General features: G+C 44.4%; 1 protein-coding gene across 1 annotated transcript; it reads right to left on the reverse strand.

Annotated features, from left to right (window-relative positions):
• Window positions 1-551: 551 nt before the first annotated feature.
• On the reverse strand, window positions 552-18,204 carry IL15RA (interleukin 15 receptor subunit alpha). Its single transcript, XM_075142953.1, has 7 exons — window positions 17,921-18,204; window positions 5,038-5,223; window positions 4,697-4,819; window positions 4,161-4,397; window positions 2,617-2,658; window positions 1,617-1,664; window positions 552-708 (listed from the first exon to the last, which is right to left on the reverse strand). Exons 1-7 carry the CDS (start codon window positions 17,979-17,981, stop codon window positions 665-667), a joined length of 741 nt encoding a protein of 246 aa, XP_074999054.1. The 5' UTR covers window positions 17,982-18,204; the 3' UTR covers window positions 552-664.
• Window positions 18,205-20,706: the final 2,502 nt, after the last annotated feature.

Raw genomic sequence — 20,706 nt, forward strand, 5'->3', positions numbered from 1 at the left:
AGTAAGGAACATGAAGAGAAATGGGGATGAGGATTAGCAAAGAGAGAGGAGAGAAGGAGAACTCCCAAGTGTCAAATAGGAACACCTTGGATTAACTAGGCTGGGGAGCCTGTGAACAGGAACAGCCTTTGTGCATCTCAGTGTAGTAACAGAAACAGCACGGAGGCCAGACTAAAATAAGTCTGAAATACAAAGTTGTCATGACACGACTGAGAAATCGGGGGGATGAAGAAAGAAGAATTACGTGGTCGTGGTGGCAGATGCTCCAGACTTCCCACAGGTTAGCCAGACAGAAAAAGACTGATTGCGTAATCTATCTGAAACCAACATATTTGCATAATTAACCTTAATTTCCCCACGGGGATCATTTTCCACCCATTATTTGAACTGCCATTCTCAGTTCCACAATGGCTGGGACAAAGCGTGCTTTTTGATTTCAAAAGCTCTGATTCCTCCTTTTCTTGTGCCAGTATTTAATAGCTGAACTAGACAACCCCAAATCCAGGGTCATTTATTTAATACCAAAGCAGGTATTCAGAAATCTAAGCAGTGCAATAGTAAGATGGCTGATCTGGTTGATAGCTCTTCCACTGCTAGGGATTTTTTTTTTAGATTTCACATTTTTCTGGTTCCGTCCCACTTACCGTATTCTCCGCTTGGTGAGTCATACAAAGACGGCAGGAATGATAAGTAGAACAAAAAAGATAGCTGTTAAAACAGAAAATCATCACAGTTAGCGCTTGGTTTTACCTGTAATTATTGCAGTTACTCCAACTGGGAGAAAGAGGCAAGACCTGGGACAGGGGCTTATCTTGTCCCTATGCCCAGAGGCAAAAGTTCTTTCATATTGCCCCACTGCTTTGCTCCCTGGGGACCCAGGACCCAGCCAGAGAGGACCTGGGCAACTAGAGAGCAACCATGGCCAAATAACCAGATGCTGCAGTCTCTGGCATAGTTTGCAATACTCCTCCTTCCCTTCCTTTATCTCACTCCATTATTCCTCTTTATTATAATGTGTGCTACAGTTGTCAGCAGACTCCAGCTGGAATCAAGAGCCCTTGTACAAAGTCTTGAGCATATGCACAGTAAAAGACAATTTCTATTTTAGCAGCTAATTGTTGTATGGAAGATGGGGAAGGGGGAGAAAAAAAATCTCTTCAGACTGATCTAAATGCATCAGTTTAGCGCTGAGAAAATATTTTATTTGCCCATCCTTTTTTTACTCCTTTGAAAATGTGGAACACATCATTTAAATATTTACATTTTTCCTGGTTTTTCCAGTTGAAGTTATTCACTGAATTCACAGAAAGTCTCAGAGAAAGAATATGAAAATTGCTTCATTTAAAAACTTAGACTTTTGGTTGATCTATTTTCTTTTACATCCCTTATGAGTCTTTGAAAACCTCTCTATAAAAAGCTTAAGTGCTTAAACAATCTCTATTTACACTTTCTTTACTGACTTCTCACCCAATATACAGACATAGATGTGTCTTGCAGTATATTTATTGGCTCTTATAACAGAGATGGATCTTTTCAGTAGAACAGCAAATTGAAAGGCAAAGTAACGGCTCTGGGGGATGGGGTAAAGTCTGAGTCCAGTTAACAAAATGGCATACCTGTCACTGGCAGTATCACAGATGAGGAAAAGGATGGATGAGTCGAACCTACGAGAGGGAGAAATTCTTGATTTTTGTATCGATTTGCTCTTCTGGCGACGAGCATCAAAGCAGCGATGAGGACAGAGTCAGGCTAGGTCTGGCAGCTCTCCCTCTGCACAGCAGACTTAATAATTGCCATGTTTGTTTCTTGGCCATCAATAGATGTTTCAAGCCTGGATATCAACATATGTGCTGGTCTGATATCTATTAATGGTGGGCATGAAGTGAACTGTATCTTCCAGGCAATGGGATCCAGCTAAGGTCTTTATTTCATATGAGATTGGGAAGGATGACTTTCAAGGTGCCAAGCTAGGATTCAGAAACATGGCTTCAAACAGGACATCTTTTTCCCCAGAAATATAACCCAAAACTTCCCTGGTGCAAGAAATTCATTGAATTTCTCCCTTATCCTGAAGAGGAAGCTCTGAGCTAAAGCCACTATGAGATATGGGCAGGATTTTAACAGGAGGTCCCGTAAGAGTGGTCTCTTAATAAATCTCCTTGTGCTGAATGCTGGGGCAAGAGCTGAGAAAGGGGAGGATAGTCCTTATCCATCCCCATCAAAGACATCACATCGTAACAAAGAGGAAGGCAACACTTTGGGGGAATAAATATTTGGTGCACTAATTACAAAAACCTGACCTTGCTCAAGTTTGAGTGTACTTTTGTAGGAAACTGGAATTATTGTTTTGTTGAATTAAAGGCCGAGGTGTCCTATTTCATCATCCAGTCTCATGTTTTTCATAATCCTAATTTTAAAACTTCAAATATTTGTATTCTCTGACTATTCAATAGGTTGTATCATTTTCTAGGACTGGTATAACCATCTATGATGGTTATTTCCATCATAGCAAGAAGTTCCTTCATCCTGATGGTACAAAGTGAAATTATCAATGGAAAAAAAATAACTGTCGTGAAGGAGGAGGAAAGATCAAACCACAAATTGCGTCTGCTGTACCTGGAACACTCTGAACCGGACACCACAGGGAAACAGACGGATCTATGAAGAAGAGGAGAAAGTTCTGGGTTAATGCTGAAATAGTGTGTCCAGTGAGTAAGGTGATTCATTCTTACGGTCAGAGCAGCAACGAGAGGCAACGATGGTGAAGTGTCACCTCCGAGGTCGCTCTGCAGGCAAAAGGGCCTGCCCAAACCATCCTGCTCTACCACCTGGCCTGGTAAGGGTCACAAGGGCTGGCATTCATCTCACCTACAGTTACGTAGATGTGGCCTCTGAGGTAGTCATCTGGGCTCTGCTATAGTCACTGGGGAGAAACAAGCCTTCAAAGGGTGCAATTCACCTCACACTAAAATAGACTTGTGAAATAGGGCAGCTAACACAGCACCATCAACACCTATTCCCCTCTGTCAGTTATAAAGGCAGTCCAGCTCAGATGTGGGCATCTATGCAGTCGATATCTACAGTTCTGCAAGATGAATTTCCCCTTAAAGGCCCAATTACTGGTGAAAACCATTTTTTTCCACTCTCCGGTGGTAGGAAAAGTCCTCTTGTGTTGACCTTGCGTTGGCTCCCAGCTCTGCAAAATTCAGCCCACAGCACTCCCCTACCTCAGAGGAGGTTGGGAAGTTAATGAAAGCCTGAGGACTGTGGAGGTGGTGGACATCTGGGTCCTTCCACCTACAATAGCTCTGCCTGCCACTCAGAGAGGGCCCAAGACCCTCAGTGCTATCACAGATGCTTGGGAAAGGAGCTCTGTTTTCTCTCTGCATATTGAACTCATTCATTGTAGAGTTAGGAGAGATCCCATCAGAAAAGATAGTTAATTTGGGTGGGGTACGGGCCATGAAGGTCTTTTTTTTTTGCATTAACCCATCTAAGGGCATAAAAGGAAGAAACAGAGGTTCTGCAGCATCACTTGAGAGCCCTGCTGGCTCCCTGAGCAGTGAAACTCAAGCCGCCAGACTGCAGTGGTGCATGTCCTGCTGAATCTGGGTCCATAAGGACTACAGTGCAATACTGGTGGGCTTTTTGCTTTTTGTTCAAAACAGCATCCGAGCTGTTAAATTAAAGAACTGAACCACATCACTCATTTTTAGCTATGGACTAGCTAAACTCTGGATCCTAAAGCCCTCAGTAATCATGAGGGATGCTTAGATATACCTTTTGGAGTACCTCACTGTGAAGTGACAACAGATGACCTATAGCTGCCAGGAGGAAGGAGAAAAGAGAAATGCTTATTCTACTATTTTCTTCCCAGTACATGACCGTGTGGCTCTATCTGCTCACAAATTCCTGCAATTTTGCAGTTAGTATGAAAGGACACCCAAGACAAAGTAGGATGCAGCTATGTCCTCCCCAGAGATGTCATCTCCATCAGTCAGAGATGACTTCCCCATCAGTGTCAGAGCCCTGAGGTCGCTGACCTCTCCATCCTGAACCCCAAGCAGGTTGTTCCCTAGGATTGATGTGCTGAGCTGGGGGGTCTGGACCCTGCATGAACAGGTCATGACACCGATGTGATGCCAAAGCAACCATCTTACCTGGCTCAATCGTCTGTGGTGGCCACTCGCCGCTATAGCTGCTGTCGTTGGTGCATTGCATGTCAAGGGAGGTCCAGATGATTTTGCCATTCACCTTCTTGCACCTGCGGGTGCCAGAGGTGGGGGGTCGCTTATCATAACCGCTCTGGCATTTGAAATGTAATACTTGTCCAACGTAATACTGTTTGTTCAGGCTTAAAGAGGCGTGTGGAATAGTCTTGGGAGGACCACAAAAATCTGTGGGATCACAAGGCAGTTAAAGCAGATAGATTTTACCTACTGCTTTTGTTCTTGAAACAACATGATTTGTATTCTTACAAAATACAGACAAGCAGGATATCCCAAGCCTTCCTAATTCTTTGTTAGGTTATAAAACAGTCATTCGCTTACACCATACCACTTGTTCAGCCAAGATATTATAGCAAATGTTTCTTTCTCTCTGTCTGTTAAAATAATTAAAAATTACTCATCATTCTTACGCTGCTTCCATGGAAATCAGTGTAAAGTGTTACAGTAATGAATGAGCTCTTACTTACCTTCCTGGACAAACTCTGAAAGGTTTTCTCGCTTCTGGAGTGCAGGGCTCTCTGTTTTTCTTTCTGGCTTCTGTGTAAAATCTAACTCCATCGTGGGAGCCGTTGACAACAAAATTTTCTCATCTGTGAAAGAAGTTATATTTGCTGAATTGCAGCAGGACGAAGAGCAGAGCAAAGCCAGAGCACCCGAACTTTTAGAGGCAGGATAGAATTGTTGCAAGTTCTAATTTGCAAAGATAAACGCAAAAGATCGTTTGTTAGAGCAATGCCCAGATGTGTCTTATACTGACTAACTCATTGGAAGAAGACCTCTACAAGTGTACGGGACAATAACCACTTACCAATACATTCAAATTCTTTGTAGACCCAAGAAGCAACCTGAAATTTCTTCTGACACCAAATTCCCGAGTACTGGCCACTTCTTCTCGCGTAGCCACTGTCACATTCATAATACAGTTTGGTCCCCAGTGGATACGTTTCAGCAGTAACATCAGCAAATTCGGTCCTTGGAAGAGCTGGGCATCTTTCTGCAAACAGAAAGCCTGAGAGTCAGGACAGCATGTGCATCTACTTTATTTACCGAGGACTTCCCACATCTTTCTGTCTTATCAATACCAGAGCTCATGCCCAGAGCTCAGTGAAGTAAGCCTAATTCTGCTCCCAGCCCCAGGGCTAAAATCACAGCTGAGGGATGAAAGTGGATGTCACGAAGGGGAACATGAGGGTAGCAAAGCTTTGTTTCTTTGATTGTCTCTCAGCCAAGAAGAGGCTCCGAGTGTCTGGCAAAACTGTTATTTTAAGTGAACATTTTTTATTTTAATTTTAGAACAATCCCACCTTCCAAAGCCTTCTTCACATTGGAGTTAGTTGTTGCCATTGATTTTATAAGTATAGATTTGTTCAGGATACAGAAAGATCCCTTGGGAGTGTCTCCACCAAACGATGTGAAGCCTGTATTTGTCTACGCTTTTTTACTTAGGAGGGGCTGATTCGACTCCCTTCTTCTAGAGGAGAAAGGATGCTGGAGCAAGGATGTTCTGCAGCAGCTGGGAGTGGTGGTGGGAGGCACCAGGCCTGTCTGCCTGCTCCTTCCCCCGCTGCCTGAAGGCGGTTGAGTCCTTTCTTTCCACACCCAGCAGATGGGCAACACGAAACGCTACCAACATTTTCTTAATTAAGCTGGTCACAGTCATATCGTAGAGCTGGTGCCCGCACCAGTGAGGCATAATAAGCAAAACTAAGTCACTAAAAGTTGCAATCATCTATAAGCAAATGCTGGAAAGGGGGGTAGACTCTCAGTTTTATTTGAGCACACCAAAGAGCAACTTACTGTGAAATAAGTTTGCAAACCTAAATATAACTTGTCCCAAAACAAGGACGTGAAGTGCTGTGTCATCAGCAAATCACATCTAAATATATTTCTCAATCAGTTGGAATGAATTAAGTTAGATCATTTCAGTGCACTTGAAAAGCCCACTGAAGCTGAGCTGGAGACCCAGAAATTGATAAAGGCACTACTTAATGATTATTTAAGGCCTAAAGGCTGAGAAATTCAAACACAAAACAGGCTGGTTGCATCAGGGCTGGCATTCGGGATCTTGGTGTGCATTATCTGTGGCCCCTTATGCGTAATAGTAATGGCGATTACAAGTAAAATTTCTTGGTCATCATGTCTTCACATTTTCTGCAGCCATAATCATAGAATCACAGAATCATAGAATGGTTTGGGTTGGAAGGGACCTTAAAGATCATCTAGTTCCAACCTCCCTGCCATGGGCAGGGACACCTTCCACTAGACCAGGTGGCTCAAAGTCCCATCCAACCTGGCCTTGAATACTTCCAGGCATGGGGCATCCACAACTTTTCTGGGCAACCTGCTCCAGTGTCTCACCACCCCCATAGTGAAGAATTTCTTCCTTATATCTAATCTAAACCTACCCTCTTTCAGTTTAAAGCCATTACCCCTTGTCCTGTCACTACATGCCCTTGTAAAAAGTCCCTCTCCAGCTTTCTTGAAGGTCCCCTTCAGGTACTGGAAGGATGCAATAAGGTCTCCCCAGAGCCTTCTCTTCTCCAGGCTGAACAACCCCAACTCTCTCAGCCTGTCTTCACAGGAGAGGTCCTCCAGCCCTCTGATCATCTTTGTGGCCCTCCTCTGGACTCGCTCCCACAGGTCCGTGTCCTTCTTATCTTGGGGCCCCAGAGCTGGATGCAGGACTGCAGGTGGGGTCTCACGAGAGTGGAGTAGAGGGGCAGAATCACCTCCCTCGACCTGCTGGTCAAGCTTCTTTTGATGCAGCCCAGGATACAGTTGGCTTTCTGGGCTGCAAGTGCACATTGCCGGGTCATGCTGAGCTTCTCATCAACCAACACCCTCTGGTCCTTCTCCTCAGCCTGTGTTTGTGCTTGGGATTGCCCTGACCCATGTGCAGGATCTTGCACTTGTTGAACTTCATGAGGTTCGCATGGGCCCACCTCTCAAGCCTGTCAAGGTCCCTCCAGCGTGTCAACTGCACAACACAGCTTGGTGTCGTCAGAAAACTTGCTGAGGGTGCACTCGATCCCACTGTCCATGTCGCTGACAAAGATGTTAAACAGCACCGGTCCCAATACCGACTCCTGAGGAACGCCACTGCTCTCCACTTGGATATCGAGCCATTGACCGCAACTCTTTGAGTGTGACCATCCAGCCAATTCCTTATCCACCAAGTCATCCATCTGTCAAATCCATGTCTCTCCAATTTAGAGACAAGGATGTTGTGCGGGACAGTGTCAAATACTTTGCATAATTAACGCAGCCTTAGCAACCAGCAAGAATGACTACGAAAGAGCCTTGAATCCCTGATAGTTGTTCATCATTTGGCGTCTGCCCTTGACTCCCAAAGTGCCTCCTCCTTCAAACAAAGCCATGCTTTGCTGACAGCAACCCAATCAGCAACTCCCAGACTCAGTCCTTCAATGCCCTTTTCTTTCAGAGCCACTCATCATTTTCTTGCTTTGATATTTTCTGCCCTTCTTACTTTTCATTATCTTGCCGCTTAGTAAAAGTCACAAAGTTTGAGGAAGGCAACAATGAAAATGGCGGCTCACGGCCTAGACAGGTACCCTCTTCGCCGGGTAAAAAACTGGCTGGACGGCCGAGCCCAGAGAGTTGTGGTGAAGGGAGTTAAATCCAGTTGGCGGCCGGTCACGAGCGGTGTTCCCCAGGGCTCAGTACTGGGGCCGGTCCTGTTCAATATCTTTATCAACGATCTGGACGAGGGGATCGAGTGCTCCCTCAGTCAGTTTGCAGACGACACCAAGTTGGGCGGGAGTGTTGATCTGCTGGAGGGTAGGAAGGCTCTGCAGAGGGACCTGGACAGGCTGGATCAATGGGTCGAGGCCAATGTATGAGGTTCAACAAGGCCAAGTGCCGGGTCCTGCACTTCAGCCACAACAACCCCAGGCAACGCTACAGGCTTGGGGAAGAGTGGCTGGAAAGCTGCCCAGAGGAAAAGGACCTGGGGGTGCTGGTTGACAGCCGGCTGAACATGAGCCGGCAGTGTGCCCAGGTGGCCAAGAAGGCCAACGGCATCCTGGTCTGTATCAGAAATAGTGTGGCCAGCAGGACTAGGGAGGTGATCGTGCTCCTGTACTCGGCACTGGTGAGGCCGCACCTCGAATCCTGTGTTCAGTTTTGGGCCCCTCAGGACGAGAAGGACATGGAGGTGCTGGAGCGTGTCCAGAGAAGGGCAACGAAGCTGGTGAAGGGCCTGGAGCACAAGTCTGATGGGGAGCGGCTGAGGGAACTGGGGTTGTTTAGCCTGGAGAAGAGGAGGCTGAGGGGAGACCTCATCGCACTCTACAACTACCTGAAAGGAGGTTGTAGCGAGGTGGGGGTTGGTCTCTTCTCCCAAGTAACCAGCGATAGGACAAGAGGAAATGGCCTGAAGTTGCGCCAAGGGAGGTTTAGATTGGACATTAGGAGAAATTTCTTTCCTGAAAGAGTGGTCAGGCCTTGGAACAGGCTGCCCAGGGAAGTGGTTGAGACACCATCCCTGGAAGTATTTAAAAGACGTGTAGATGAGGCGCTTAGGGACATGGTGTAGTGGGCATGGTGGTGTTGGGTTGATGGTTGGACTCGATGATCTTAGAGGTCTTTTCCAACCTTAATAATTCTATGATTCTATTCTATGAAAAGTATTGTGAGCGGCTTAACAACTAAGCTGTGTAAGGGATATTTTAATCCCCTTGTATCTTTGTGTTATCAAAGGATTCCCCTTGTAAACTACATCAGACTGTGGCTTTGAGACAAGCGACTGTACCCGAAATAGTTAACCACATGGTTTACCACAGACTGTCAGGGTGATTAAAATTAAAGAGTTGTCAGATTAGCAGCAAGTTGAGATCACGTACTCTCACTTTCCCTGAAAGCTAAAAGCATGTTTCCCTCAAGACTTCAAAAGCCTCTTTGAAGCAGACTGCAGATCTGAATCTCAGCACGAGATACTCAAACCTACAACTCTTTAGTCTCTTCTTAAGAAAACCCGCAGCATTTAACCTACTCATCATAAAGGGCAACCGTTGTTTTAATCAATGATCAAATGAAGTTAGGGTTCTTCTGAACTTGCACACGTCAGATAAGGATTGTACAGAAATTATGCACACTGGTGACAGTAGCAATACCCATCAGGCTGGCGCTCTTGGGTCAACTCATCCACACTGCAGCTGGATCTCATGCAACATTCCTAGGATCCAGCCTTTTCATTTCATCTACATCATTCAAAATATTGTCTTCTCACATCTAAACCACTGCAGTATCTACTTCTTTGGCCTTTACAACCATATTCCTACCTCTGACCCAGAAAGCATTTGGAAAGATGAATTTCCTAGGTCTCATTGTGACCTTCTGTTTGCTTCCCTCTGTTGACTTCTAACTGCTTCACTGACACATCAAGTATTTTGCTCCCATTTTCAAGAACCTTCTCCTTATCAACCATCACAACCTTTCAAAACATTGGCTTCTCCTCCCATGCTAGACCTTCTCACCAACGTGCTCGATATCAAAGTCATCAGCTGTGGCGTTTATTGTTGTACCAGTCCTCACACTGCGAGGAGCCGTGCATGAATACGGACATTTCAAGATACCTGTTGCCATTATTCCTCTTCACTGTCTTTAAGTACCTTACATATCTTTAGAGGTGCTTTTCTTTAAGTGGTCTTTTACCCATCTTTCAAGAACAGGTAGGCACCCCACATGCTGATCAGTATTACTTCTGTACTTTCTTGCCTTACATTGGGATCCTAAACTTCCTCTGTTTGTCAGCTATTTGTACCGTGTCTAATGAGTCCTAGCTATCAGCCAGGACTCCAGGCATTGTGGCAGCAGATGTGACAACAACTCATGATAATGACTACACACTCAGTGAAATCTATCTGAGAATGGAAGCTGTAGTTTGGCCATCAAACCCAGAAGAGCTCCCAGTGCTTTGATATTTAGCAGCATCCCAGGTTCAGGCTAATTGCTATATTCAAACTCCCATCAGGGAAGAATAAGTATCCCCCAAAGCTGCGGAGGCCATAGGTGGTGGCATATAGGTGTGCAAGGGTCTTTCATGGCACTGGACCTCTCAGAATAGCGTGGGAAAACTGTGCAGGGAGGAAGCAGACCTGGTGAGGTCCGGATCATTTCGCCTACACAGAATGACCTCTGGCGTGAACCATCCCTAGAACTTCATTCAGTCTTTGTGCCCGAGGAAACTGCATGGTTTGCCCCTAAAAAATCAACATCCCTGCTGTGTGGGTGATAAAAGAGCCGAAGGATGGGAAGAAGCCAGGAAATTTGGGAATGGCAGTGTAGATCTACTCGTTGTCTAATTTCTGACTTTTTACATTTTTAGGGGAGATTTGCTTTGCTTTTTTTGCTGTTTTGCACCTTGGGAATTAGTTGGGAATTAGTCCGTCAATTCGTTTGAGTTGGTGTGATAGGAAAATATAAATCTTATAAATGGCCAGCACACCTCGGCGTAACTGGCCTCGTAGCCTCTGGTGGCCCGGTTTGCACAGCTCAGCTTTCCTCCACAGCTGCTCCAGGGCTACACTCCTGCTAGTCTTGGTTTAAAAGACTGCCCTCACATCACCTTCAGATCTCCCCTTGGGATCTTGTTTGCCTCCTCATTTTCCCTCCCCACATCCGCCAATTCTCCATCCCCGTGACAAGGTGCTGTGTGTCCCTATTTCCTTCTCTTTCAGTCCTGATGTCCTCTGTCCTCCCTTTCCTTCATTCAGAAGCTTCATCAGCCCCCACCTACCATTCTCATTTCCTGCTGTCCTGGTTTCGGCTGGGATAGGGTTAAATTTCTTCCTAGTGCTGTGTTTTGGATTTAGTATGAGGAGAATGTTGATAACACACTGATGTTTTCAGTTGTTGCTAAGTGCCCTCCTAGGCAAGGACAGCTCCCATGCTCTGCCAGGTGCACAAGATGGGAAGGAACACAGCCGGGACAGCTGGCCCAGCTGGCCAATGGGATATTCCATACCATGTGACGTCATGCTCAGTATATGAATGGTAGGCGTGATCCAGGAAGTAGCGATCGCTACTTGGTTATCGGTCAGCAGGTGGTGAGCAATTGCATTGTGCATCACTCATTTTGTATATTCTATCATTATTATCATTATCATCATCATCATGATCATCATTATTATTATTATTATTTTCCCTTTTCTGTTCTATTAAACTGTCTTTATCTCAACCCACGAGTTTTTCTCACTCTTACCCTTCCGATTCTCTCCCCATCCCACTGGGGGGGAGTGAGCGAGCGGCTGCATGAGGTTTCGCTGCCTGCCGGCTTAAACCATGACACCTACACCCCAAAAGTGTCCTGTGACTCCATTTCTTTGCACTTAGAGGTACTAACATGATGTATTGAAATGGGCCAAACAGAAAGGTTGGTGTAATTATGTTCATGGGATTTAGCACTGCTATCGGTTGCAGAATAGGTCTCCTAAGGCAGCTGGGAATCCGGATTTCTCCCCATATTAGTGGATTTTTGGTGCCTACAGCATTTCTGGAAATTTTGGAGCTGGTTTCAGATATTATCATATAGTGAAGGGAGACATGCCCTTGGAATTAGAAGGAGACTAGTGAATTCAGATGATAGACATCTGTGAAACATAAAAATTAAAAAGTAGTTATTGCATCCTCTGGTGTACTCCCAAAATTAGGTTTGATAAGTTTTCTGAGACCTGCAAGCCACTTCTTGTCATCTGAGCCACAAAATAGGTGGGATTCCTGCGTAAGTAACAGTGCCTGATGCTATCTGAGGTGTCTTAGGGCATCTGAGACCTCCACAAAAGCTGTCAGATATCACATAGGAGTTATTGGAGGCTGGTGCCAGGCAGAATACCCTGCCATGCCGTCTTTTGCGAGTTCATTGCCATGTGCTAAATAAAGCTTAACTGCCTTGATTACCCTCAGCATCTTGCATAGTTATTTAGGCTCAGTGGAAAGAAACCCACTAGCTAAATCACCATCAGTTCTTTCAGTGCTTGGGTTTCTTCCCTGAGGTTTCCCCTTCAGATACATTACTGACCCAACACAAAACTGCTCATAGAAGACGTCCTGGCAGTATTAAATTTATGAAGCTCTCCTGCGTTTTTCTCTTCCACGTCTGAGTTGGCAGAGCAGCGTTAGACAAGGCATCAGAGCAACACGTTTTGTCCAGAAGAAGTGAATGGGGAAAATTTAAACCAGGTGTATTTAGTATTTGATAAACACAGACAGTGAGTCATACCACAATAACCTAAACTCAGAATTTCCTCTGTCACATGGCTGTGTGTCACCAGCGCTGACATTATTCTGACGTCAAGTTAAAATGCTGAGGTGCAAAAATAGGACAATTTTCCCCTAAATACAGAAGCAGTAAGACGGGATCGGTAGGAAACTGGCTGTTCTGAAGATCTGGGTAGAAGCAGTGGAAAAAAACAGGCACTTGACACACCTGCCCAGTTCAGAGATGAAGAGAGCCTCTCCCCAGAGATACCAAGAAATCAACTCATGCCAAAATGAAGACATTTCCCCAGATGTGCCTGAAAAGCTAATTCAGCCCTGGGGGTTCACATGCTGTCTGAAACTATGTGCTCTCTAAATGGAGTACGTCTCTTGAAGATGAAACTGATACGGGTGAAGAGAAGGAATTGATACCAGCAACTGGGCTAAAATGGTAATGAACTTTTTCTAACTTCAAAACTTATTCCCAAAGGGTCCGTTAACAAGCTAGCTACAGCTCTGCCTGCTTCTTTCCCCTCTGATTAATGTCATTTATTGTCTATCTGGATTTGTAAGCTGGCAATAGATCCCAGCTCTGGGGCTGGGGTGCAGACCTGAAGTTCATGTTAATTTGCCCGTCAGATTTTGGTTAGCTATACTGTAGATTGCACAGAGATTATCTTACAAAGTCATCTGAGTAGTAATGAGTCTGCAATTTAAGTGACAGAAATACAATGCAGATGAAATCACCAGGCGCAAGATTTAATGCAAACAGTGATGGAAGAGAGATCAGCCTTATGGGGCAGGAGATGGGTTTTAATATTCCTAGCAGTGGAGGAGAGGCATGTCCTATTCGAGGGACTAGGCAGTGCAATGCCTGCTGAGTTTGCTGTACTAGAAGGTGTCTCTGTTGGAAAGACAGTGTAAAATAAACTGGAATATGAACCGGCAGGAGCTGTCCATTAACTCTTTGTAGGACCATAGAAAATTAGGTTTGGGAGAGATGCCCTTCTCTTATCCCTTGGCTTAATCATGCTAACCAGCTGTTTGCCGTTGACCTAGGCAGTGGAATCTAATGCAAAAAAAATTTCCATATACAGCAAGGCTAGAGTTGGTTTGGCAGTGGACTAAGCTTTCTCATGCTGAGCTTAACTTAATCTCAGGAACCTGCCTTCTTAGCTGCTTCTGTAAGAAGTGGAGCTGGGCAGACCTCTCTAGAGGACAGCAGACACCTAACTTAAGTTCTCCAAAGCAATGCTTACAGATGCCTCTCTCTTTTTATCAGCTACAGTGGTGGAAGAACACTCTTACATGCTCACATCGATAATTAGCGTGGTTTAGTGGTTTAGCTAATGTATTGATATCATTTTAAAGCTCACTTTGCTGTGAGTTCCCAGCAAAGCAGCCTGCAGATGTTGTTGTGTCTTCTGCCGACCCAGATGCTTCGTGACTGAATATCTGTCTCCCCTCTTCCTGAACACAATTATCCCCCTTCATCACCAACTTACTCCTGTTTTAAGGCATGGACTGAGCGTCACCCAGCCACCAAAAAGCAGCCATTTCAATTCCCTCTATAGTCACTAGAAAGACACTTACAGGACGTGACTCATTGCACCCTTATCCGCAATTTGGTAGATGAACCGTGCCCTCAAAGTGCTACTTTCTCTCCCCTGGCTATGAAGGGGGTCCACATGTCCGGCTCGATGGAGATGATAGTGCAGACGGCTGAAGTTAAGTGAGGTGAATCTCACGCCTGCCCTGGCAGGGAGGCTGGGCTGGGGACTCGGACTGCAAATGTGGAATTGGAAGAGGGAGAATTAGGAAAGAGGGAGAGTGTTTCCTAAGGCAGGGAGAGGGAGGAAAACTAGCCCAAGCACAATGCACTGCGTAGAAAATGTACGACGTGAAGAATGGGGAACATTTTTTTAATTTTGTTTTTCTTATTCTGTTGCTTCTGGGTGTTTATAACCTTCTTCGTTCTGTGGTAAAGCCACAGAGCTCAAACTCTTTAAAGGCAACCACTGCACGTGGTACGGTAGCAGAACACAGTGTCTGTTTTTGAGAATATCGTATGTGAAAGCCTTGTTTTGGTGTGTGACATTTGGGTTTTGAATAGGTTTGGCTACATTTTTGCTTAAATCTGTGACTTCAGTAACACCCGCCTCTTCGGTATTTTCATCTAAAGGGAAAAACACATTACTGAGAAAGAAAATTGGCTTTTTAAATGGCAGCAGAAACTCAGTTCCTTTTCTTTGGCTGGAACTTTCTCAGTCTTGCCTTTTGTTGGGTTGGAAGGGCAGTAGAGAATATCCTCCCTGAAAAGAATTGAACTGGGTGACAAGCATGTGTCCCAGTCTTGGGTAACAATGAAAAAAGGTCTGGTGGGACTCATTTGATTTCAAATGTGGCTTTAGGACTCAACTCATTTGACTTGTGGCCTTAGCATGGTCATTGAGCTTTTCGCTGGAGCTCTCAAGAGTGGGATGGAAATTATTTCTTAGTGTTGATGATTTTTATGATCTTGTAACGCATGAAACATTTTTTCAAATAAAGAGGGCTGTGTATTCTTTATCTGGGGGCTCGCACTTTACAAATGGAGCACATAAAAAAAAGCAGCAGATGACAGTGCTGCTACCATGGCAGGGCTGAGGATCAGGGATTCAAGTGAAGAAAGTCATGGAAGGACTTTGGAAATGTGAGTTTTGGAGAAGCATTGGAGGAGATGGAGAAAAAACTCAGTAAACCAGGTTGTTCCAAGATTCAGGACCAGGGTGGAGATGGAAACAACAGGTAGAAAACATCCAAAAGCTGGGCTTTGGAGATAAAATTAATGCAAAAGGAAAAACAGGAGAGACAAAGCTGAACATCGAGGAAGAAAGCAGGGATACCAAAATTGTAACACTCTGAAGGCAATCGCGAGCAAAGTCAAAGGCAGTGGCTTTCTAGCAGAAGCTAAAGAGTGGATTTTTTGCTGTGATAAAAAGGAGGGACATAACATCTCCTCTCTGTTGAGGTGGGGAGAAGATTTCTCCATCTGAAGGCAGAAGCAGATACTGCAGGATCTCTGTCCATAACATCTGCTTTTCCTCAGCAGGATCACAATTTTTTAAACAATTTTTTTTTGATTTTAGGCACTTTGCTGCTGGGGTCCACTGTAGCTGGAAGGTTTAAAGGTATTTGCTCTCTGGTTGACCTTACAAGAAACACTTGTACGTGTTTGACAACTTTAATTTATTCTGCATTGCATTTCAAATCCATGGGAGCGAGCACGAATATGCAAGTATAATGGGAAAGAAATTCCTCTCATTTAAATGACTGAGATCTGGTACCCATCTTGTGTGAATGAAATTCAGTTGAATGAAATTCTTTCTTTTGTGAGTTTTAATCCCTTCCAGGTTTAACTTGCAAATCTATTCAGTGTATTCCTAAGATGAATAGCAAGATGGAAAGGTCGTAGGAGCACAGACCAGCTTTTATCTTGTATTTGACCCTCACTAGCATACTTCAAGCCTCATCCGTGCCTGCAGCTTCCAGGCACTGCTGCTGTGCAGAGAAAATGAGATAAATGTGATGCTTTTCACAAGAAAATCAGCATTTCTCTTATCCTTTTTAGCACTAAGGTGTAGTTTAATTTTTACTAAATGAATAATCATCCCATGCCTTAGTTTCCCCAGATATATATCAGAGGACGTTGCCCTCTCAAAGTACTTTGAGATCTATCAGTGAAACTGTTCTGTAAAACAGAGGGGTTTTATTTTCTTTTTCCCCTAATGATACTTACTCTTGATAGCGCATTTTGCCAGAAACCCTTTTGCAAACAACATCCATGGCAGGATTTATTTACAAAACTGGACTTGCAGTGCTGGGATGAGCTGAAAAGACTAAGGCAAAATAATACGAATAGCACTGTATGTATTGAGCCATAGCTGATTTTTGACCAGTTTGATCTAGCCTCTTTCCCTTTTCTTTGCTTATGTCTGTTCCCAGGTCTCCTTGTTGATCCCCTAAGGAATTAAAAACAATAGGTCTTACAGCCACAATACTTCAGGCATCTCTACAATAAAAAACCTTAAATTGGTAAAAGGTGGTGTTTCTACCTTAGCATATTATTTGCAGGGAGAAATAAAAAAAAAATGCAAATATTGTGTCTAAACATTGGGAGAGACATTGAAAATAAATACAGGAAGCTGAGGAAAGAGGAGCTTAGTGAAGCGAAGCATGCAATGCTATGCATTTATTCATTCAGCAGAGAATTAAATCACATCAAACTGCATAAAGTGCAACTGCTCTAACACCCCTCAATTTTTTCCAAAAAACAGAAAGATTTCTGATAAACGAGACTTGCCAGCAAGAAATCTCACAACCTGTCCCAGACACAGTAATACAGAAAGCTTGATATAGGGGATCTGACTCATCCCAGAACCGATCCCATTTACATATCTCTGGCTGAACGTCTCGCAGCGATGCTCTTGCACACAAATGCTTGCTGTGGGCACTGGCACTTCATTTGGCAATGAAAATGCCCCGTGAAGGAAAAGATACAGCATTTACTGGTAAAATACTTTAACGAGAATAAAATCACCTGGGGGTTAAATATTTGTGGAGGTACTTCCTGCATTAGTGAGTTAGGTTACAAGCAATACAGTCTTCCCTGGAGATGCCCCGTGCCTAGTAAAATTTGCAGCCCTGCTAGAGACGATCCATTAGCAGTTACACTACCATTGCATCTGAGAACCTGCCTGAGGCTGTGTCTGCTCATACCTCTCAACCTGGACATCATCAGCAGATACAGAAGGAAATATCACATTTATGGAGCACTGAGGTTTTTTTTTTTCCTCTGAACAAAGCAGTTTAAATTCAAATACACTAATGTATCACCAGACCATTTGTCAATGCACACACTTGTCACAATAAAGAAGCCAAATATAAGCAGTATCACAATTTATACATGTGTAAAATGATGCTGAATGAATTAGTTGCCTCCATTCACAGTTTATAGGCACTACTGGTTGGGAGGCGTGGCTGAAAGAATACTTGGTATCTATAGTACCCATAGCAAACTTGGATGGCACCTTTTAACTACTAGCCTTGCTATCAATTTTACCTACAGAGGTACTGACATTTCAAGTGTCTATTTTTACGTTTCCTAAAGTTACATGCAAAATGGAAAAAACAAATTCAAAGAGCTACCTAAGGTGCACAAGGCTGCTTTGATCTGCCCACTGTGCCAGCGATGGGTTAGAGGATACATAGATTACTCAGACAAAAAATATCCCGTAGTGCTCCGGATTGTCTGCAGTTGATGGTTTGTGGGCACAAAACCCATTTCTCTCATTTCCTTAGAATAATAAATTCCTTAAGCTCTTAACATCTTTCCTTACCTGAAAGGAGTCAGGATGTTGCGAACATCCTCCAGTAGCCACCGCAAAAAAGCAAATCATATTTTCCCTCCCCAAAAGGCAGAAATAGTCTTTTACCTGGCTTGTTCCCCTTGACGAATCCAAACAAGAGCCACATCAAAAGGCATTTGAGCTCCATGGGACTTGTTCACATCTTTTCTCCGCAACACTGGGGATGCTGATGTTTCTCAGAAGCGATGGGCTGGTGCCGACCAAGCCAAGGAGCCGTCTACTGCCTGGTTAGACCAGTGGGGAGCACCACCCTGCGTACGTGACAAGGACTTTGCTCTTTGGTCAGCAAATCGTCGTTTCGCCGGCTGGCTCCGTAAGAGAGAATAAAGGCTGCTCTCTGTTCAGGTATTAGTAGCTTTTATCCAGGAAATCAAACTTAATGCTCAGTGTGGCGGAGCATGCCGTCGTGTGTAGGAAGTGGTTTGACACATCAGAGCTACCGACTCCAGAGCTGTTCCACTACAGCTGAGGTCAGTACACGGGGGCAAGATTTTAACGGGTTTGTGCAGCCACTTGACCCCAAATCTGTGGCTGGACAGGCATTTGAGAGGGACTGTCACTGTAGAATAGTTGTCTGGTGTATGACAATGGACTTCAGACACCATCTGTGGGCTCTACTTACAAAGAAAATGTCTCAAAGAAAGGGGTGTCGTTTTGGTTTTTTGGAGGTCTTCATCTGCTGATGATAAAGCCACACTCCATTTCCTTTTTGATGTATGCATGCTTGCAGTTTCTCTGAGTGACAGCTGAGCTTCTGGAGGATGGACTTTTGAAGTTTGATCAGAAAAATCTACGAGGATGAGGCTGGCAGGTTTGGAAAGGGTTTCTCTTATTCCTAAATTGTCTGGGCTTGCCATGCTTCAGTGAAACTGGTTCTTCCAAATGTCAATGGGAAAGTGGAAAGATCAAGGAACTATCACATTTTATGTAGTTTTTCTACAGCCATTTCCACAGAAATTATTATCTGTTAGTACCTAGAGAATTAGTTGGGATAGACCATGGAAAAACAGATTTAAATTATTTGTGGTAATGTATCATGATTATTACACGTTGGACATGTACTTCTCCTTTATAAACCCTTAATGAACGAAGTCTTCCTAACAGGTATGCTAAGAAATAGATGTGATACATTTTTCAATGCTGCTATGGCTGCATCCATCAGTCGTCGCCACAGACACAGAGGATGCTCTGTCTGTTCCTCACTATCACAGTCTCCTGTCCTCACACCCGTAAGGGTGATGGTCCTGTGAAAGGCAGTTAACACAAGGCAGCTTTTTTTGCATGAGACCCAAAACAGACCTTTTTGGGGCAGTGAGTGAAGATGCCGTATCTATGGGCGGTTGCACAGATGTGCCTCTTCTCCCCCCGCATGTGGAAAGGCGCAAACAAGACTTTAGGCAGTGCTCATGAGAGCAGCAGACAGAAGAGATGCTACAGCCCCTGCTCTCTCTCTCCTGATAAAGCTCCCTTCGCCCTTTTCATTAAAGCAGCTTCACTGATGCAGCTTCACTGATGCAGATGGCAAGTCCTCTTGGAGGCTCTGTTGGCAACAAGGCTTTGGCCAGGAGATTAGTGCCCGATCCCAAATGCAACAGGGCACAGAGAAGAAGTAAGGCTTCTGGAGCAACTGTTGTGGGTAAAATGCTTTGCTCACCCCAGGGCTGCTCCATGCTCCACAGATATTTACTGCCTTTGTTTTAGTACCAAATCATCTTCCATATTTAATAGCATGATAGGAAGCACTCATGCCAAAGCCCAGAGGGACTTGGAGAAATTTGCTCTTGAAACACCTGTCTGAAAGTCATAGACCCCAATTCTTCACCTTTTTTCCAGGATACCTGGAGATACGCAACTGCATATGCAGAACCGCAACCATCTGGGTCGGTAAGACGAATTTGTTACATTGCACGGCAAGAAATCCCAGACTGTTTATCACAATTTGTCCTTCCCCTACTAAACATGTGGTCTGCTCTTTGGAGATGCAGGGATTTACTCCCCAACATCTCCTTCTATTTCTTGCCTGGTCAAACTATTTAATTTCATAGCTATTTGCATGATGGAAATGGAGATGGGAGACCTTTTCTGCAGTCCTTCATCTCAAACTGCCTCTCTCAGCTATTCAGAATCCTGCCGGTCAATTAATGATTGCAACCTCTGAGCTGAGGGCAGCAGTTTGGACTGCAGATGCAGATTCTCAACAAGCTGAATTTTTCCTTTTGCTGAAAAAAGTTCTTTTTCCAGCAGGTGAGCTGAGACGCGTTCCCTCTTTCCCTCAGCCATTTGCTTTCAAGCAGCAAATCTCAGTGTAGGTGGATAATAGCCACTAAGATTTTATTAGAAATGCTGAATTTTCATCCTAGCAAGAACACGCAATGAACAGTCAGTTGTTGTACTGGAAGGAACGGTGACCCCAGGTGGCTAATTGCTACAAGCACAGTTTGCATGAGAAAGACCCGTAACTCGGCATTTAGACCTTTTAAAGGTCAGGAAAAAAAACGGTTACCGCTTGTGAGAGCAATTAGTTAGGTCAGCTTTGTGAAATAGGTCAGCTTGCTACACCATTCCAGGAAAAAACAGTGCTGCTTCTGCAAGCAACTGACCCAAAGCAGGGCAAGGCAGAGAAGGGGAGTGTGAGAACAGAAAGACCCAGCAAGGGGGAAAGTTATCCAGGCGCAGAAAAAACAGGGGTTTATGAGAAAAAAATCCCCCATAATTAGCATTATAATTTAGATGATTAACATTAGATGTTAGCAACAGAGGCGTGTGGCAATAAAGGAGGAGAGGCGCTGTGAGAACTCAGGGGAAACCTGGCAAGGGATGGAGGGAAAGAGGAGCATCTTGAGCATCCAGGA

Source organism: Calonectris borealis, chromosome 1 (assembly GCF_964195595.1).
Source record: "Calonectris borealis chromosome 1, bCalBor7.hap1.2, whole genome shotgun sequence".
NCBI lineage: Eukaryota > Metazoa > Chordata > Aves > Procellariiformes > Procellariidae > Calonectris > Calonectris borealis.